Below are 16,178 nucleotides of genomic sequence, written 5' to 3'. Positions count from 1 at the left end.
ACCGGTAACACAGGGTCCTGTCAGACTGCCCCACTAACCGGCCTAGCAGCTTCATTCTGCACCACCAGCAGCCTCTGGGCTGTCTTATGACATAAATGTGCTAGTCTTGAAGATGTCACAAGAGTCTTCTGCCCAAACCTAATTTTTTATCAAAATGCCTGGATTTCCCAAAGATCTGGGGTCTAGGTCTTTTAAATACTTGAAGTCATAGTGAAGATTTTATGCACTTTAAACACCACTGATCCAAGCTTTAGCACTGCCAGTATATTCAGCAAAAGAGACTAGCCCTCCTCATTATCAAGAAGAAGAATTTTACAGGATGACCAGCACACAATATCTTCCAAAAAGAAAAATAATAATAAATCAAAGAGTGGTTATACAAGAGGAAAAAAGGGGGAATCAACTATCTTCCAGTTTTCATTGTTTGCCTGGCCCCTTTGAGTATCGGTAAATTCTGACTTGCACAGGGCTAGTAGCTACTTATAGTGCTGTCTTGCATCTCACCCAGAATACAATAAGCCATGGTTTCCCAAACTTGGGTCTCCAGCTGTTTTTGAACTACAAATCCCATCATCCCTAGCTGATGGGAACTGTAGTCCAAAAACAGGTGGAGACCCAAGTTTGGGAAACCTTGCAATAAGCAAAGAGCTCCATGTCACAACTGAAAGAATACTAGATTGTTCTTTCTAAGCTTCAGAATCTAATGGTCTGCATGGCAAAAGGGGATAAAATATTATTAAAATAACTAAACCATCTAAAGCAGGCTTCACCAACCTGGTGCCCTCTAGATGTTTTGGAGCAGAACTCCCATCAGCCCCAGCCAGCATGTGCTTCCCTTTTGGAAATATTAATATCCTACCCAAGAAATAGAATAATACACCCTGTGCAGGCATCCTTCAAGACAGCAAAGTCAACATGCAGGGGGTGGGATTGTACCCCTGGCTGGGACCTCTAGGCGTTGATTGGGCCTTTTGCACAACTCGGCTAGGCATTGTGAAGAGGCTCTGTACACAAGGTCTGAACAACATGTTGGAGGTCAGAGGGTGCAATTCCAATCCTCTCTCCATGCACGGACTGTATCCACTTCAAGGAAGTCTGGGCAGGGCTTTGTTCTGTCTATTGCATGACAAATAAATAGGTGATTCTCTCTGTAGACCAGAATATAACATCTCAACTTGACTTTTGAAAATGGGATTTGCCATACATAAGTTATATCATTTTTTGTATGGGGTACCACTCGAGAATTTACGGTATCTTGGCTAGTCACCTAGATAGAACTTTGTCCTATAAAGTGGCAAAAAAATCTTTAAGTGAATAAACCAAAGGAAATTAAAATAATCATAAAGATCCAATTGTGTCACTGTGTGAACAGAATGGATGCAGAATGAGTGCAACCAGAACTTTCTCTTTCTTTCTTCCTTTCTTCCTTTCTTCCTTTCTTCCTTTCTTCCTTTCTTCCTTTCTTCCTTCCTTCCTTCCTTCCTTCCTTCCTTTCCTCCATCCTCCCCACACCACATGCACTCCCTATGTGTATGTTCTCTGGAAAGTTGGCACACTCTCCAGGGCAGATTTGGCCCTCAATCATCATCATAATATAATTTATATAATAATGTATTATTTTATACCCCCTCCCATCTGGTGGAGAGGGGAAGAGGAGAGACTCCATTGCAGAACAACTCACAGAATTTCCTGGTCATGTCAGTTAACATCAGAGACGGCCCATGACTAGATGTTTAGAGACAAGGCACTTTCTTGAAAGTAGTGATAATCTTGTACACCTCCTTGATTATTCAGCATTTGGCAACTCACCTGTCAATGGTTAATACTACTTGGGATGGGTTAATGACTAGCCCACCACAACTATTATTAAAGCAAATGACTGGGACCAGTGATGCGCTTAGGGCACAATCCAAAAACGCACCCCACTTGTTTGCACATGTTTACTCAGAAGTAACTTCCACCAGGTTCAGTGGGCTTGTTCCCTTCTCAAATGTACACCACATTACAGTAGCCTTCATAAGCCTGTCGGACTACAATCAGGGAGACCTGGTGTTCAAATCCCCTCTCAGCCATTAAGTCTCTCACCTACTGTGAGGATAAAATAGGGTGGGGACACACACACACCACATATGGCATCTTGAGCTCCTTGGAGGAAAGTTGGGATATAAATAAATTATACAACACCCATCAGCTCCAGCCATAGGCTTTATTACAGCCTCAGACTTCCTTAAGTCTCTTATAACTACTTTCTCATCTATGTGCTTAGCTCCTTCTCACTAAAAGCAGTTATGCAGCTGTCGTACTCACACTTATTTGAGAGCAAATCCCAGTGCATACTGTGGGGTTTACTTCTGAATAAAGCATGCATACAATCAGGATCAGACTTATAGCTGCCTTACATCACCTGGAACATGATGGGTTTTTAATTGCCCTGAGTCATTTGTTAGAACATGAGTGCAATATTTTAAATTGCTTTAAAAGAAAAATTCTTAGCATTCATTGGCTCAATAGTTTTTTGAAATAATAATGGCAATAACAGATTGACTTAAGAAGCCCAGCGACAGTGAACAGAAGTCCAAATTCATTATGCATTTTAGATCCTGATAAAATATTTCTGAAAAGGGGTCTCAATTGGATCAATAATTCCAGAACAAGAATCAATGTTATGTCACAGATGAAGTATCGAAAACGTCTAGTGCCTGGAGTCCCTATGCCTTTCTGAAAATGATATGCAATTTATATCAATTTGCCTAAAATAAAAACATGCAGATTATCTGAAAGTAAAAGAGTAGCTGCTGCCTGCAGTGTTGAACATGAAGCACTTTTATTAAGGCCAATTAGCACTGGAAGCTTGCAAGTCACACAGAACCCTTCAGGCTTAGCTGTTCAGAAGAAAAAGAAAGAAAGAAAAAGAAAAAGGAGGCAAATATTTGTTTAGCCATCTCCAATATGCTATAGAAGAACATAAAAGACTAAAGAAGATAGGTTATGCACAGTAAATTATGCAAAGTAGTGCAGACCACATAAGTTTGCATGATAAAAATGAAAAGTACCAAGGCTTGGATAAAGAAACAGCCTTCCATCTCCAGTACTTCTACCCCAATCCCAGAAATATGGGCGCTGGCTGCAGAGACTCAGCACTGAGAGGATAGCACTCTGCACATGTTAAGAGGCACACTCTTCTTTACTATCATTTCACGCATTCCAGAGCTAAGCTCTGGCAGTGACAGCTTCCAGGGACAAACCCTACTGAGGAGTGGCTCAACCTAAGAAGTTTGAGCAAACAAACCTGGCAACATTCACACAAGGTTACGCTGACACATCATTACATGAGGGTCATGCTACAAATCCACGTAACAAGGCTTTCGAGATATCTTAGCTTTTTGATCCTGGAAATTCTGTTGCACTTGCATTTTTTATTTGCTGAGTCCTCTGTTTGTCTCACTGCGTGAACATCTACACCTAAGCATCTTAGAAGCAAATTATAGGACTCACCCAACACATTTCAATGCCTGAGGTGAGAAATAAAAATCGCACCTCACACATGCTTATTAAAACGGGACATGGCTGATTGGGAAATTGTTTTGCACAAGGCTTGTTGGAAGGAGTACATGCTCTTGGCACAGGACTTCTGCAGAATTTCCCCGTGGATCCTGACCCCTGTTGATCATAGCCACTGGCATCCCTCACTGCTGCCCTAAACTGTACCCAAAATCTACCTTGCCTTGTGGTATGACCTGCCCCAGAGAGTCAGAAAAAGCATCTCACTTACTTTTCGTAGTCTGTATTATCCTTGTCACACCGCTTATCCTTGTGTTTCACCCAGTCTTTGCCGTGTTTACACGTGGTCAGGGAAATTATATCTTTGCCATTGTGGATATGGTGGAGGGCATTCCTGGTGTCTGAACCAATACCAGTCAGGTACCTTTTTCCTTTGAAAACCAAGAGGTACTTTTTCTTTGGAGGGACAGAGGTCTTTTGCAGCCAGCCCCTCTCCCCACCTTTCCGGGGATGGTCCTTTGAAAACAAAGGGATGGAGATATCAAAACCAGGCCGGAAGTTCTCCACGTAAAAGCTCGCCTTGGCTAGGATAGCCTGACCAATGTCAAAGCCCAGGTCTTCAGTGTAATTAGGCCACGTGCCAGAATAAAGGTTAAATATGAGGTGGTTGCGGCCATCGTTCCAAAGAGGGAAACCTTGGATTTTTTCATTGATGTTGTGGACATACTGTACGGAGAGGTGGTCCCTGTCCAGAGTGTCAATGTTTAGGACAAAGAGACAGGCTTCTTCGGGATTGGAGGTATAATACCGCGACTCTTCAATGGATGTGATGATTTTGAGGTAACTTTCAGAGACAGGGTCCTCTCTTTCCAAGGGGTAGACAAAGACTTTGAACCCATGTTCCCTACACTTGGAAAAATCGAAGCAAGTGTCCATGCGGCATCTGCTGTTCTTGTAGATGCTTCTCCTCAACTCCCTCCGGGTTTTGAGGGACAGCTCAGCGTGGTCCCCATCATCACTTTGGAGTTCTTCAGGATCTGCAAAGTTCTTCAGGAGAAATCCATCTGCCCAACGGGGCCAGCTCTTTAGTCCTCCAGCTTTCTTGCTTGAGAAGAATGGGAGGCGCCTGATTTGGTCTCCTCCAAATAAGAAAAGCAGAAGCCAGGTGGCAAAGAAAGTCATGAAAATGTATTTTTTCCGGGCCTGCATAGGTTCATACAGAACCCTCAACTCTTTCTTTGAAAAAAGGAGGCCAGGCTGGTCATTCAGTCGATCCAGAAAGGAAAAATTATTCAGGCAGGTTCAAAAGATGCAAGTAAATCAACTGGAGCTAAGCAGGAGCCCAAATCTCAAAATTAGTGGAGAGGCGTGTCAATCATGAAAAACTGTATTAACCTTTCCAAACCCTTTCCCATCTTCTCTCTCACACACACAGGCACCACTGCTCCTTTCACTTTTTGAAGTTCAGTTTCCTCCTTTTCCTGTGCCTCGAATTCTGATGGCAACGCTTTCTTCTCCTTCAGAGCAGCACCGCTTAAGTTCTGCTATATGCAGCCTACCTTATCTCCCTGCCCTTTGAAGATGGCAAAGCATTACAGGGCCCGTTTCTCCACAATGCAATGTTTTTTTATCGCAGCTTGCAACCACCCTGAACTGAGATGATTGTTACTATTTCCCCCCTTGCCACTTTCTGGTGTGAGGCTTGTGCTGCTCCTTTAAATCCTCAGTGAGGCGGCCCTCTTTTTCTTCCCTCTTCAGATTTTAAAAAAACAAGTCGTCCTGTGCCTTTTGTATGTTGCTTTCAAACCACTCTCTTGCCCAGTCTGCGGTTGAAGATTTGTTTTGTTGCTCTTAAGTCCCGGTATCAGTTTCGGGGACGCCACAGCCCTGCCTCTTGCTGCTACGCACACCCCTCTGGGGAGTTCACCCTGTCCTACTCGCAACAGATCAGCCTCTCTCTGGATACTTGACTCTGCAACCCGAGGATCGGCCTCTCCTCACACGCCGGCCGGGTCCGAATCGGATCCTTTGCCTTTAAAGACTCGCACCGGCAGACTTCAGCAGCTTCTGCCATGGACGGAAGACCCAACGAGCCAGGGGTTCCGGGGCCACGTTTCTCAGGCGCCTCGTCAAGGAGCGTCTGAGATGCAGGAGAGGGTCCCGTCTGCCCTTTTCCCAGCGATGTCCATCGACCCCGCTTCTTTCTCTCCCACCCCCTCCTTTTTAGCTTGCTCAGGAGTTACAACAAGCTTACATTCCCAGCCTCATTACAGAAGCCTTTTGGAAGTCCTTTAAGACTAAGCTGCGTTTTTGATATATTAATCTCCTTCTCTTTCCCTTGATCTCCTTTAGTTTATATTCCCCCTCCCGCGCCTCCTTTCTCTCTGATTGAAGTTATTTCTGTCCCTGAGCGGGTCTGTTTCTCTCTCTTAAAAAAAAAAGAAAGAACAAAAAATCAACCTGTCACTTTTCTCCATTGGCTCGGACGTTAGAAGAACCCGATCCCTGCCTGCTTTTGCCCCGTGGGATCTGATCCCTCTACTTCGAGTTGCACTGGCCTCATGATATGCACTGGGAGAATTCCTCGGAATAAATCCTGCAGGGCGCCAGCCCTGGGCTCAGCACCGCCGCCGCCTCGCCGCACACCTAACTGCCTCTGGATCGCTGCGTGCCGCGCTCTCCTATGCCATTATTCATTCCGCGTCACTCTCCGTTGACCGGCCCTCTTGCTCCAGTCAATAAAGCAACAAATGGCATTCACCTCTCCTCTCCTCCATCCTGCATCTCGGCTGCTCTTAAACCGCTGGACCGCTCATCTCTCGGTCTGGCCGCCCCATCGCGCCTCCTGCTAACCAGCATCTGGTCCTTGCACACAGTCTTCCAATTCCACCTTCACAACATTCCACCCCGGCCACGCCCCCCTCGCCTGCCATTCGCTCTCCGCCTACCAAAAAGGCGTGGCTGCCTGATAACCCTTTCCTTGCCTTGAGGGGTGGAGGGGAAGACCTTGTTTTTTGACGGGGGGTGGGATTGAAGCCTTTTACATTTCCCCCCTTCCCATTGGCTGCTGTCAGTGCTGCTCCTCGTCGAGAAGTGCCGGTCCACGTGGCCAGAGTTGCCCACCACCCCGGCAAAACGGTAGCTCGGTGGTGGAGCACGTGTTTTTACAGGGCGGGATGTCTCGGGTTCAATCCCCGGCATCTCCAGGTTTGAAAAAAAGCCCTCTACCCCAAACCTTAGAGCAAAGAGAGCACCATGGGTGTTGTTGTGTAGACTACGGCTCCCATCACCCCTGATAATTGGCGTAGCCAGGATTTTTTTTGGGGGGGTGGCCTTTTGTGGGGACAGAACCTCAGTTTGCTATGTATTTTTTATTGATTGGGTGCAGCTGGCCCTCCCTGACTCCGCCCCCCCCTTGGCTACACCCATGCTCCTGGGTGCTGGCTGGGGCTGGTGGGAGTTGGAGTCACAGAATTATTATTATTAATTTATTAATTTATTAATTTATTATTTATACCTTGCCCATCTGGCTGGGTTTCCTCAGCCACTCTGGGCGGCTTCCAACAGAATATTAAAATACAATAGTCTAGAATCATAGAATTGTAGAGTTGGAAGGGACCAAGAGGGTCATCCAGTCCAATGCCCTGTGATGCAGGAATCTTTTGCCCAACGAGGGGCCCGAACCCATGACCCTTAGATTAAGAATCTCATGCTTTACCGACTGAGCTATCCTGGAACATCCATCATCATCATAATTTTATTATGATGATTTATGCCACCTTTCGGCTTTCCGTGGTTAAAGCCATGCTCAAAGCAGCTTACAACATGAAAAATATTACATAATTTATAGGGTGGTTTCCCATATAATTCCCAAATTATTCAAGAATCACGTACAGTACTTACATACTTCTCAGAGTTGCCAATTCTTATTTCCATGTCACATGGTCTCAATCAGCCATTCACAGAATCTATCCTGGTCGTCTCATCAACCCTGCTTCATGTGAGCTTCCTTTAAAAATATGCCACTGACATCAGCCTTTCCTTTGAAATAGGAGATACACACTCCATCAAGTCAGGGTTTTAATTATCAGAGATTCGGAAGTGCTGCCGTGTTTGATGTCTGCAAAATATTAAAGCGAGATCCATAGCTGTGTTGGTACTACAATGATTTAACTCCCCTGTGGTTGGTTGCATCAAAGAAAAGACAGGACAGTGTATATTTTACTAATGTTATTGCTATTTGGCATGAGGATTCCTGTTCAGATAGCTCTACTATGTTATCCCAATAGTATTTTGGCCAACCACAAAACTATCTGCCCTTATGCAGATATGATGCTTTATGAAGGTTAAGGATTCCCTAGAAACCAGGGTGCAGAATCATGGTTTGAACCAGATTTACAAACCATAGTTTGTGTTAACCATTGATTCATATTAAATCTACACTGAGGAAACTATCGTTAATAAGGTAGTTTCCTCACATCTTCAGACTCTCTGCTTGAGAAGTGATAATCGGGGCCAGCCCTACCATTGGGCAAAGTGAGATTACTTCCTCAAGTGGAAGATGCTTGGGAACGGCATTAGAAGTCCCTTGGCTGTACCACCTAAACTTTCCTACAGCCATTCCCATCTGCTGGAAGACACGCTTTAAATCTAATGTCAGTTGTTCCTGAGGAAAAATGCATAGGATTGGGTTGTAAAACATGTATCACAGTACATCTGGAATTTTAATCAGAGTTACAGCAACAAACCATGGTTAAGTGTTATATTTTGACTGGCCCTAGGTAGGCATAAGTTTAAAAGTTTCTGGTATCTGACTGTAACAGGGGTGGGGAAGCTTTTTGGCACCAGGGGCCAGATCCTTGTCAGGAACTGCCTTACAGGCAAAATTTGACAGGTGCTTGGGGCTGTTCATCTGTCAGTCACATGATGCTATTATGATACTGCATGATTGACAGGTGTGCAGGGGCACAAACATCAAAATCCATTTCGCTCAGATCTTAAAACATTTTCGGCAAAGGCAATGGTATATATTTGCTTACTTCAAAAACCTATACTACACTTTTCAACTTGGCGGCATAAAAGTTAATTTAATACAAAGAGAACAAGTAAAAAAAATCAGCCAGCAATATAAAATAGAAAACAGCATAAAAGAACAATAAAACAGCACTTAAGACAGTTTATTCAACCGCAGCTGAAACAGAGTTAAACACCAGAAAAACAGAAAATAAAACCAGCAGTTTTAAGGCACAGGTTCTTAAATAGCTATTTCACTAATTATTAGTAAAGAATAAAATTTCCTCTCCATGCGACCAGGCACAGGAGCTTTCTACAAACTGATTTATTTTCTTCTTGCAGCCACAAATAACTCATATAGTCACAGGCCAGAAACCATTTGTGTGAGGGAATATTCTGTGAATAGATTTCCAACACTGTAGCATGTGTGTTTTCTTCACATCCCTCAGAGTTAATTAACCCTTCCCACCTTGTCCCATGCGCTACACATGAGAATTCTGATCAGACTAATTAAAACCTCCTCCCTCGATGGGAAGAGAATCTAACACTGAGGCAGTTAAGAGAGGCTAGTCATCACAAATTCCCCAGCCATGATCAACAGGAAAAAAAAGCCAGCCAGGACCAGGAAACAGAAAGGTTTTAACTAAAGGCACTGGTGACCCAATAAATCTTGATAGTACTTGGTCTACCTACACCTGGTACAGGGAACCTGTAGCTCTCCAGATGTTATTACAATGCAGCTCCCATCATCCCAAACCATTGACTATGCTGGTTGGGGCTGATGGGAGTGGGAGTCCCGCCCCATTTGGAGGGCCACAGATTCCTCATCCCTAACCTACACTGAACATGTTGGCACTTCCTTTTATTGCAAACCCTCCCCCCACAAAGTATGCCAACAATATAGACCGTAGATCATAGAATTGTAGAGCTGGAAGGTACCACGAGGGTTATTAGTCCAATCCCCCTGCAATGCATAGCAATTGAGCATATATATGATATATTGAGCTATTAAGTTGGGCAAAGGCTTAAAGGTTATCTCATGGCGCTTCAAGACATTTACTGAGCATTCATCCTGATTTGTTTGCAGGAGGCTTGACATATTAGGCCAAAGCAAGTGTTTACCCATACTTACCAGTGCATTTTCAGACCACTTTCCTTATTGTGAAAAGTCTGGTCTTTAGGGGAAGGGATTTTGTGGCACCAGAGTGCCAAATCAGCTTTAACTGTAAAACCTGACTTTGCCAGTATGTGTTTGAATCCCACCCCAAAATAGGAACAATCCGGAAGGACCCTCACTTTCCACTGTCATAACAACCCCACTTGAAGCATGGCTCTGTCCAATGGAGGCTGGTCTTGTGGGGCATCACCCCAAGCAGCCGCAATCTGCCCTCAGCAAGCCTGCATCCATCCGCCTGCCTTACACATAACCAGAAGGTGGCCCTGGCTGTCAGCTTCCCCCTCCTCCTCCTCCTCCTCCTCCTCCTCCTCCTCCTCCTCCGCTGTTGCCTCATGGTTGCCCTTGTCAAACTCTGCTGGGAGGAGAATGGAGAGAAAATGAGAATTATAGTTGTCTCTTCCTCTCATTCGCTGTGACGCTGCCTGTCATTGTATCTGGCTCCACCCTATCATTGAGCCTCCCTGTCTTCTGCCCTACCAGTTCCATTGGTCTGTCTCCTTCTAGTGTGAGAGGAAAAAGTGACAGGTTGTGTGAGAGAGAGGTTTTTGTTGTTGTGCCTGCCAAGCACAGCTACACAGGGGATCTAACCCATCTGACCTGTCACCCGGCCTGCACTCCATCTCCACCCCTTTCTCTGACTGGAATCTCTTAGTTCTGCTTATAATCTGATAATACCATTCTTTACGAGATCACAGCCTTTTACCATGGCAACACAATTGACCTGATTTGTAGGGAAGGTAGATGGTCCATCCTTGCCAATTGGCACCATGCCGCTATTAAAACCAGCACTTGGCTCTCTGTTTTTGAGTGACATGAAATAAGGCTAAAATAATTGACGATGCGGGGGTGGGAGCAGGTGAAATTCTATCAGTCTCTCGACGTGGGGATCATTCAGAACTAGCGTTACCAGACTCCGTTTAAAGATTGGGCCTTTCGCAGTTGCAGAGAAGGGAGAATTTGAGCCTACGTCGCTTCTTTCCTTTTGGTGCTGAAGTGGTGATGGGAGAAACTGTCTTTGCTGAAACTCTCACTCTTAGGCAAACCTCCTGAAACCTGATGCTGCTCAGGTCTACGTGCTGAGGATTGCAGCTTCCCAAGCTGAATCGCACCCCCTGTGTTGAATTTGGCAGCTGCCATCCTGTTGTGTCTGAGATTGGCATTTGCCGGGATCCACCTCAAAAGCAGACAATCTCAGGGCCCTGCTCACACTGCCATTTCAAATGCTGAGTAGTCCAGCTTTATAAATAAGCTCACAAAATTATGAGTCTGCTATGACGCTGTAGCCTTCCACGCTGAGCATGGAAATGAGCTGGATGCTGAGGAAGGGAAGCCCACCCCCCATGGAAATGCAGGCTACTAGCCCCTCTTAGCTAGCAGTGCAGTGACCAAATCAGAAGTGCAGAGCCCCTTCATGATACTCACATCCACGTAGAGTTGCCAGGTGAAGAGCATCTCAGATCCTGAGATTTCAGGACCCAAACCTGAGACCCAGGGGTGGCCCTGGAGAAGGGAGCCGAGGAGGGCAGATCCATTCTCTTGCACTTGGAGATTGAAGCCCTCCACCTGCCACCTGTAGGGAGTCAGGTAAACCTGGAGACTTAGGGTCAGACTTCGAAGTCTGGCAACAAAGCAGCCATGTCCCTTCTAATATTATACAACAATATTATATTTATACAATAATAATAATTAGGGGTGCATTGGAACAAGATCCCCATGTGTTGTATTTCAGCTAGATCTACTATTTTCTGTGCATGTACACGAGCAAATGATCTGGAGTGCTCCAATATCTTCTTTTCGGAGGGGCTTAATTTGCATTTTCCACAAAGTTCCGTTGTATGTAACAGAACTTGCACGTCGTTCTCTTGAAATGGAAGCACCTTGTGTTTTCAGTGTTCCCAAATCTTAGCCTTGGAATCACAGCAACTATAAAGCTTTGCTTTCATGCTGACTGGCCAGTCTAGGACACTGGAGACAAGGTCCCTGCAGGGACTCTGCTGCAGAAATAGTAACAGGTCTTTGACACACATACACCCCATCCAAGACCAGTACGCTACTGCTCTTAGCAGACTACTAAAAAAAAGCCTTCTACCAAGGGAATTGGCAGGTGAAGGATGTAGCCATCTATCTCTGCTCTGCAAGCCTGCTTGGCTTTCCTTCCTCCGTGGCTATTTATATCTTTCTTTCTTTCTTTCTTTCTTTCTTTCTTTCTTTCTTTCTTTCTTTCTTTCTTTTTACTTACTTACTTACTTACTTATTTACTTCAAACCCCACCCTTCCTCCCAAAGGTGCTAAGGGCAGCAAATGCAATGTTAAAACAATACATTTAAACAACATATTTAAAAAGTACCTAAAAATAACTGCCTACTCTCACAGCAATACTTTCAATGTATGCAAGAACAGAATTTTTCAGGCATAAAATGCTTGGGTATACAGAAATGTTTTTAAATTCCTGCTGAAACTGGAGGAAGACAGATGCATCTCACCAGGGAGGGCCTTCCACAAATGGGGAACCACCACCAAGAAGGCCCTGTCACAGGTCAACGCCATCCGGGCAGCACCCAGCAGTGGCACCACTGATATAGAAACCAGGTAGACTGGTGAAGACAGATGGAGAATGCTGTCCTCTCTCTACCAGCCTGCTAACTTGTCTGCATGGAATTCCTGGACACCTATAGTGACCAAGCAGATTGTTAAAGGCACAGCTGCAGTAGCCCCTAGTGGAGAAACGTTACTGACATTATCATGTCAACCTATAGCAAGCCCATGTTCATACATATCAGGTTTGGGGAACTTTTGGCCATGTTGCTGGACTACAACTCCCATAATCCCTTGCCATTGGGCATGCTTGCTGGGGCTGATGGGAGTTGTAGTGCCCAGGGTTTGTGGGAATGTTGAGGAATGTTGAGGATAGTAGGCTAGTCAGCTGGTAGCAGAGTACATTCCCCTGTATATTGCAGGAAGTTAATTGGTAGTATCTCTTGAGTTAAGCAATCCAGTCTGGCTTGTCCAGATTGGATTGTTCCTGGTAAATTCCCTTTGTTCCCTTTTAAAAAGAATAAAGACACAACAGTCTTCTCTTAAAAGTAATAAGAAGTTTACTTACATTCAGTTCACAGTATGATCATGAAGGTAGGCTTTGGCTTGTAGTTACAGAAGAGAGTGTGGGTTCATCCCATGTGACAAATGAGCCCATGTGCTGCTGGCCAGCAGACAGCAAAATAACACCAAGGTGGAACAAGGCGAAACAGCAAAAGGAGAGTAAGGGAAGATGGCTGTGTGACTAGCCCTTATACGGGGTCTCCCAGAGTCATGCCCATCTACCTAGTCACACGCAGAGGGAGGATGCTCCAGACCAGGTGTCACAGGAAGTCCTCCTGGTTGGAGTAACATCCCCCTGTGTGTCCACTCTGGGCAAACAGGAAATGTTGTACTTGACTGCTACAGTGATGTTACATCCCACAAGGTTCCCCACCGCACCTGATATATACAGAGGTGTGGCAGACATTGCATTTTATTGGTGTGCTGAAAGCTGCATGTATATATTAGAATGCAATGGTGTAGGGCACTCCTGTGGGAATAGGCCCATTGGAGCTATTGGAAAAAGGTGGCTGGGAAGATCTGAAGGCAGCCAGTTGTGCAGTGAAAGCCATGCATTTGATTTTTCTAACGTAAGTACCAATGAGACCTTGTGATGCGCTCTAAGATTCTTTTAGGCCAGCTCCATGAGCTTCTCTGATATATTATATTTATCACACCCTTCCAAAAAGGAGCTCAGGGAAATCATACATGAGATTATCTCATTTATCCTTACACGACACTCCAGTCGACCTGCCTATGAGCTCCCCCCTCCTTTTCCACCATTGGCTCTCTGCTTTTAAGTTGTTAATCTGTAAAAGTAAAGCAGAGCTGAGCAATATATAAGTGAGACCTGAAACAACATGTTGAAGCCTGGAGTTCTCTTGCTCAGGGTTCCAGCCAGATAGCCATGCTATCTTCCAGTGCACTCCAATCTCCAACCTACCCCACAGTTTTCTACCACTCCCAACAGCCAAAACAAAACAAATTCCTTCCAGTAGCACCTTAAAGACCAACTAAGTTAGTTCTTGGTATGAGCTTTCGTGTGCATGCACATTTCTTCAGATACCACATTGAACCGCATGAAATGGAAGTCCATCTGTGTATCTGAAGAAGTGTGCATGCACACGAAAGCTCATACCAAGAACTAACTTAGTTGGTCTTTAAGGTGCTACTGGAAGGAATTTTTTTTGTTTTGACTATGGCAGATCAACACGGCTACCTATCTGTATCCCAACAGCCAGTCAGGGTTAGGGACTCGGGAGAGTTTCAATTCGGTTCTCCGTTAAAACCAAAGCTATCACATTTGCACTGCCCAAAACAATATGCTAACCAGAACACAGCTATCTGTCAAAACTTGCACCTGTTGGAACTTGGCGATGTACCGGTAGTTCTCCAACTGAACAATGTTTACACTATATATATATATATATATATATATATATATATATATATATATGCAGGTTTTGGTGTCCTCGGGTGTCTTCCCGTGTAAAAGTTGGGGTGTCTAGGCGACGTTTCGACGAGGTCTCACTCGTCATCTTCAGGCTGGTGCTTTCGGCTTCTTGTTACTGGAACAGGCTCTGTTCCAGTAACAAGAAGCCGAAAGCACCAGCCTGAAGATGACGAGTGAGACCTCGTCGAAACGTCGCCTAGACACCCCAACTTTTACACGGGAAGACACCCGAGGACACCAAAACCTGCATTCCTGTACCCGTGAAAATCTACGAAAGCATATATATATATATATATATATATATATGGGGAAAATATTCATGAAAATGAATATATTCATGAAAATAACACAAAAATGTATTGTATATGGGGAAATTGTTTTGCAAATATGTGTGCATTAGTCAAAACTGCATACAAGAATGTGTCTATTAAAAGAAATCCACGCTGCGTAATTTTTGTGAAGCAGCTCTCCAGGGTCTCTGGAAGAGGACAACCTTCCCCATCATCTGCTCCCTGGGATGCTTTTCACTGCCAGGAATTAAGATGGAGACCCTGCACCTGTGCTCTGCCACCTACAAACTACAGTCCTCTCCCCAATAATATTTATCACTGTAGTGCTACTATGGAAGGCTTATCTCCATGATATGCTCACAACAGGATTAGCAAACAAACCAACTATGGTACCAGGTGCAAGGAGAGAGTGTGATCACCACTACAACACTTGGGGAAGAGATGCTTAACCTTTTTCTTCCTTGGGGCCAGAAAAAAAAAAACACAACCCAATGCAGCAATTAGCATTATTTTATAAAACATTAAGATATATTTTGTATGGCTTTGTATAATACTAATGGCCACATGAGAACAAGGTGGTTTTTATTGAAATCATTGCTGGGAGGGGGTTAAACCTGCAGTGCCAATCACACACACCCCTGGCCCCCAATTTATTTTTATTAAAAAAAAAAAAACCTGCAATGTGATTGCCAATCACTTCATTATTGTTAATAACTGAGCTAGAATCTAGACACATATAAAAAACGCTGTGAAAATTGTTGTTGTTTTTTACAGTTTTGAAAAATACAGTGGTACCTCAGGTTAAGTACTTAATTTGTTCCGGAGGTCCATTCTTAACCTGAATGTTCTTAACCTGAAGCACCACTTTAGCTAATGGGGCCTCCTGCTGCCGCCGCGCCGCCAGAGCATGATTTCTGTTCTCATCCTGAAGCAAAGTTCTTAACCCGAGGAACTATTTCTGGGTTAGCGGAGTCTGTAACCTGAAGCGTCTGTAACCTGAAGCATATGTAATCCGAGGTACCACTGTACCATATTTTTCCGTATATAACACAACCCCATGTATAAGACAACCCCTTCTTTCGAGAGACCAAAATTAAGAAATCAGTATTTTAAAGTTGTTCAGCCTTTTGGGGAAATCCTCAAAAAGCTGTTGAGCTTTTTGCCTCTCCCGCTTGCATCTGGCTTCACCTCGCCTCAGCTGGTGAGAGCCGACAGTGCCGCGGCCAAGCTCCCTCCTCGCCTCGGCACTGCCTCGCCTCTCAAGCTAGCTCCGTGGCCCTGAGTCCGGCACTCGCTGGAGCCACCAGCTCACCCAAGATTTAGAATATAAATCAGTGATGGGGGCGGGGCATTGACTTGTACATGGAAAAATATGGCATATTGAATTTGCTCACCATCGCCATCTAGTGTCACACTTGTATAATGCACTTTAAACACACTTAAAACGTTCTATTTGCAGCTGTATAGCTGAGTCCTGAATCAAAGCATTGTGGATAGGGAACCTCAGGCCCTCCAGGAACCTGTCTCCAGTCCTTGGGACATTGCAGGCCACAGCCCCTCTCTCTTCTTTTGCCCTGCTCTGTGTGCTAAGTGATTACTTTGGCCTGGTGCCCTTGACCTGTGGTAATGCCTCTTGTTTCCCTGGGTGGAGAATCGAGAGGTATGC

General features: G+C 44.7%; 1 protein-coding gene across 1 annotated transcript in view; it reads right to left on the bottom strand.

Annotated features, from left to right (window-relative positions):
- The window catches only part of EXTL1 (exostosin like glycosyltransferase 1), a 59,728-nt gene extending 53,310 nt beyond the window's left edge, over positions 1 to 6,418 (bottom strand). Inside the window, exon 1 of the mRNA XM_083751735.1 lies at positions 3,773 to 6,418. Coding sequence (XP_083607861.1) covers positions 3,773 to 4,710 — 938 coding nt within the window. The 5' untranslated portion in view covers positions 4,711 to 6,418. The remainder of the gene's footprint in view (positions 1 to 3,772) is intronic.
- Positions 6,419 to 16,178: the final 9,760 nt, after the last annotated feature.

This window comes from Podarcis gaigeae (genome assembly GCF_964106915.1).
Source record: "Podarcis gaigeae genome assembly, chromosome: 8".
NCBI classification, from domain to species: domain Eukaryota; kingdom Metazoa; phylum Chordata; class Lepidosauria; order Squamata; family Lacertidae; genus Podarcis; species Podarcis gaigeae.
Note: the sequence above shows the minus strand (reverse complement) of the source record. Positions and strands in the feature narration are given on the sequence as shown.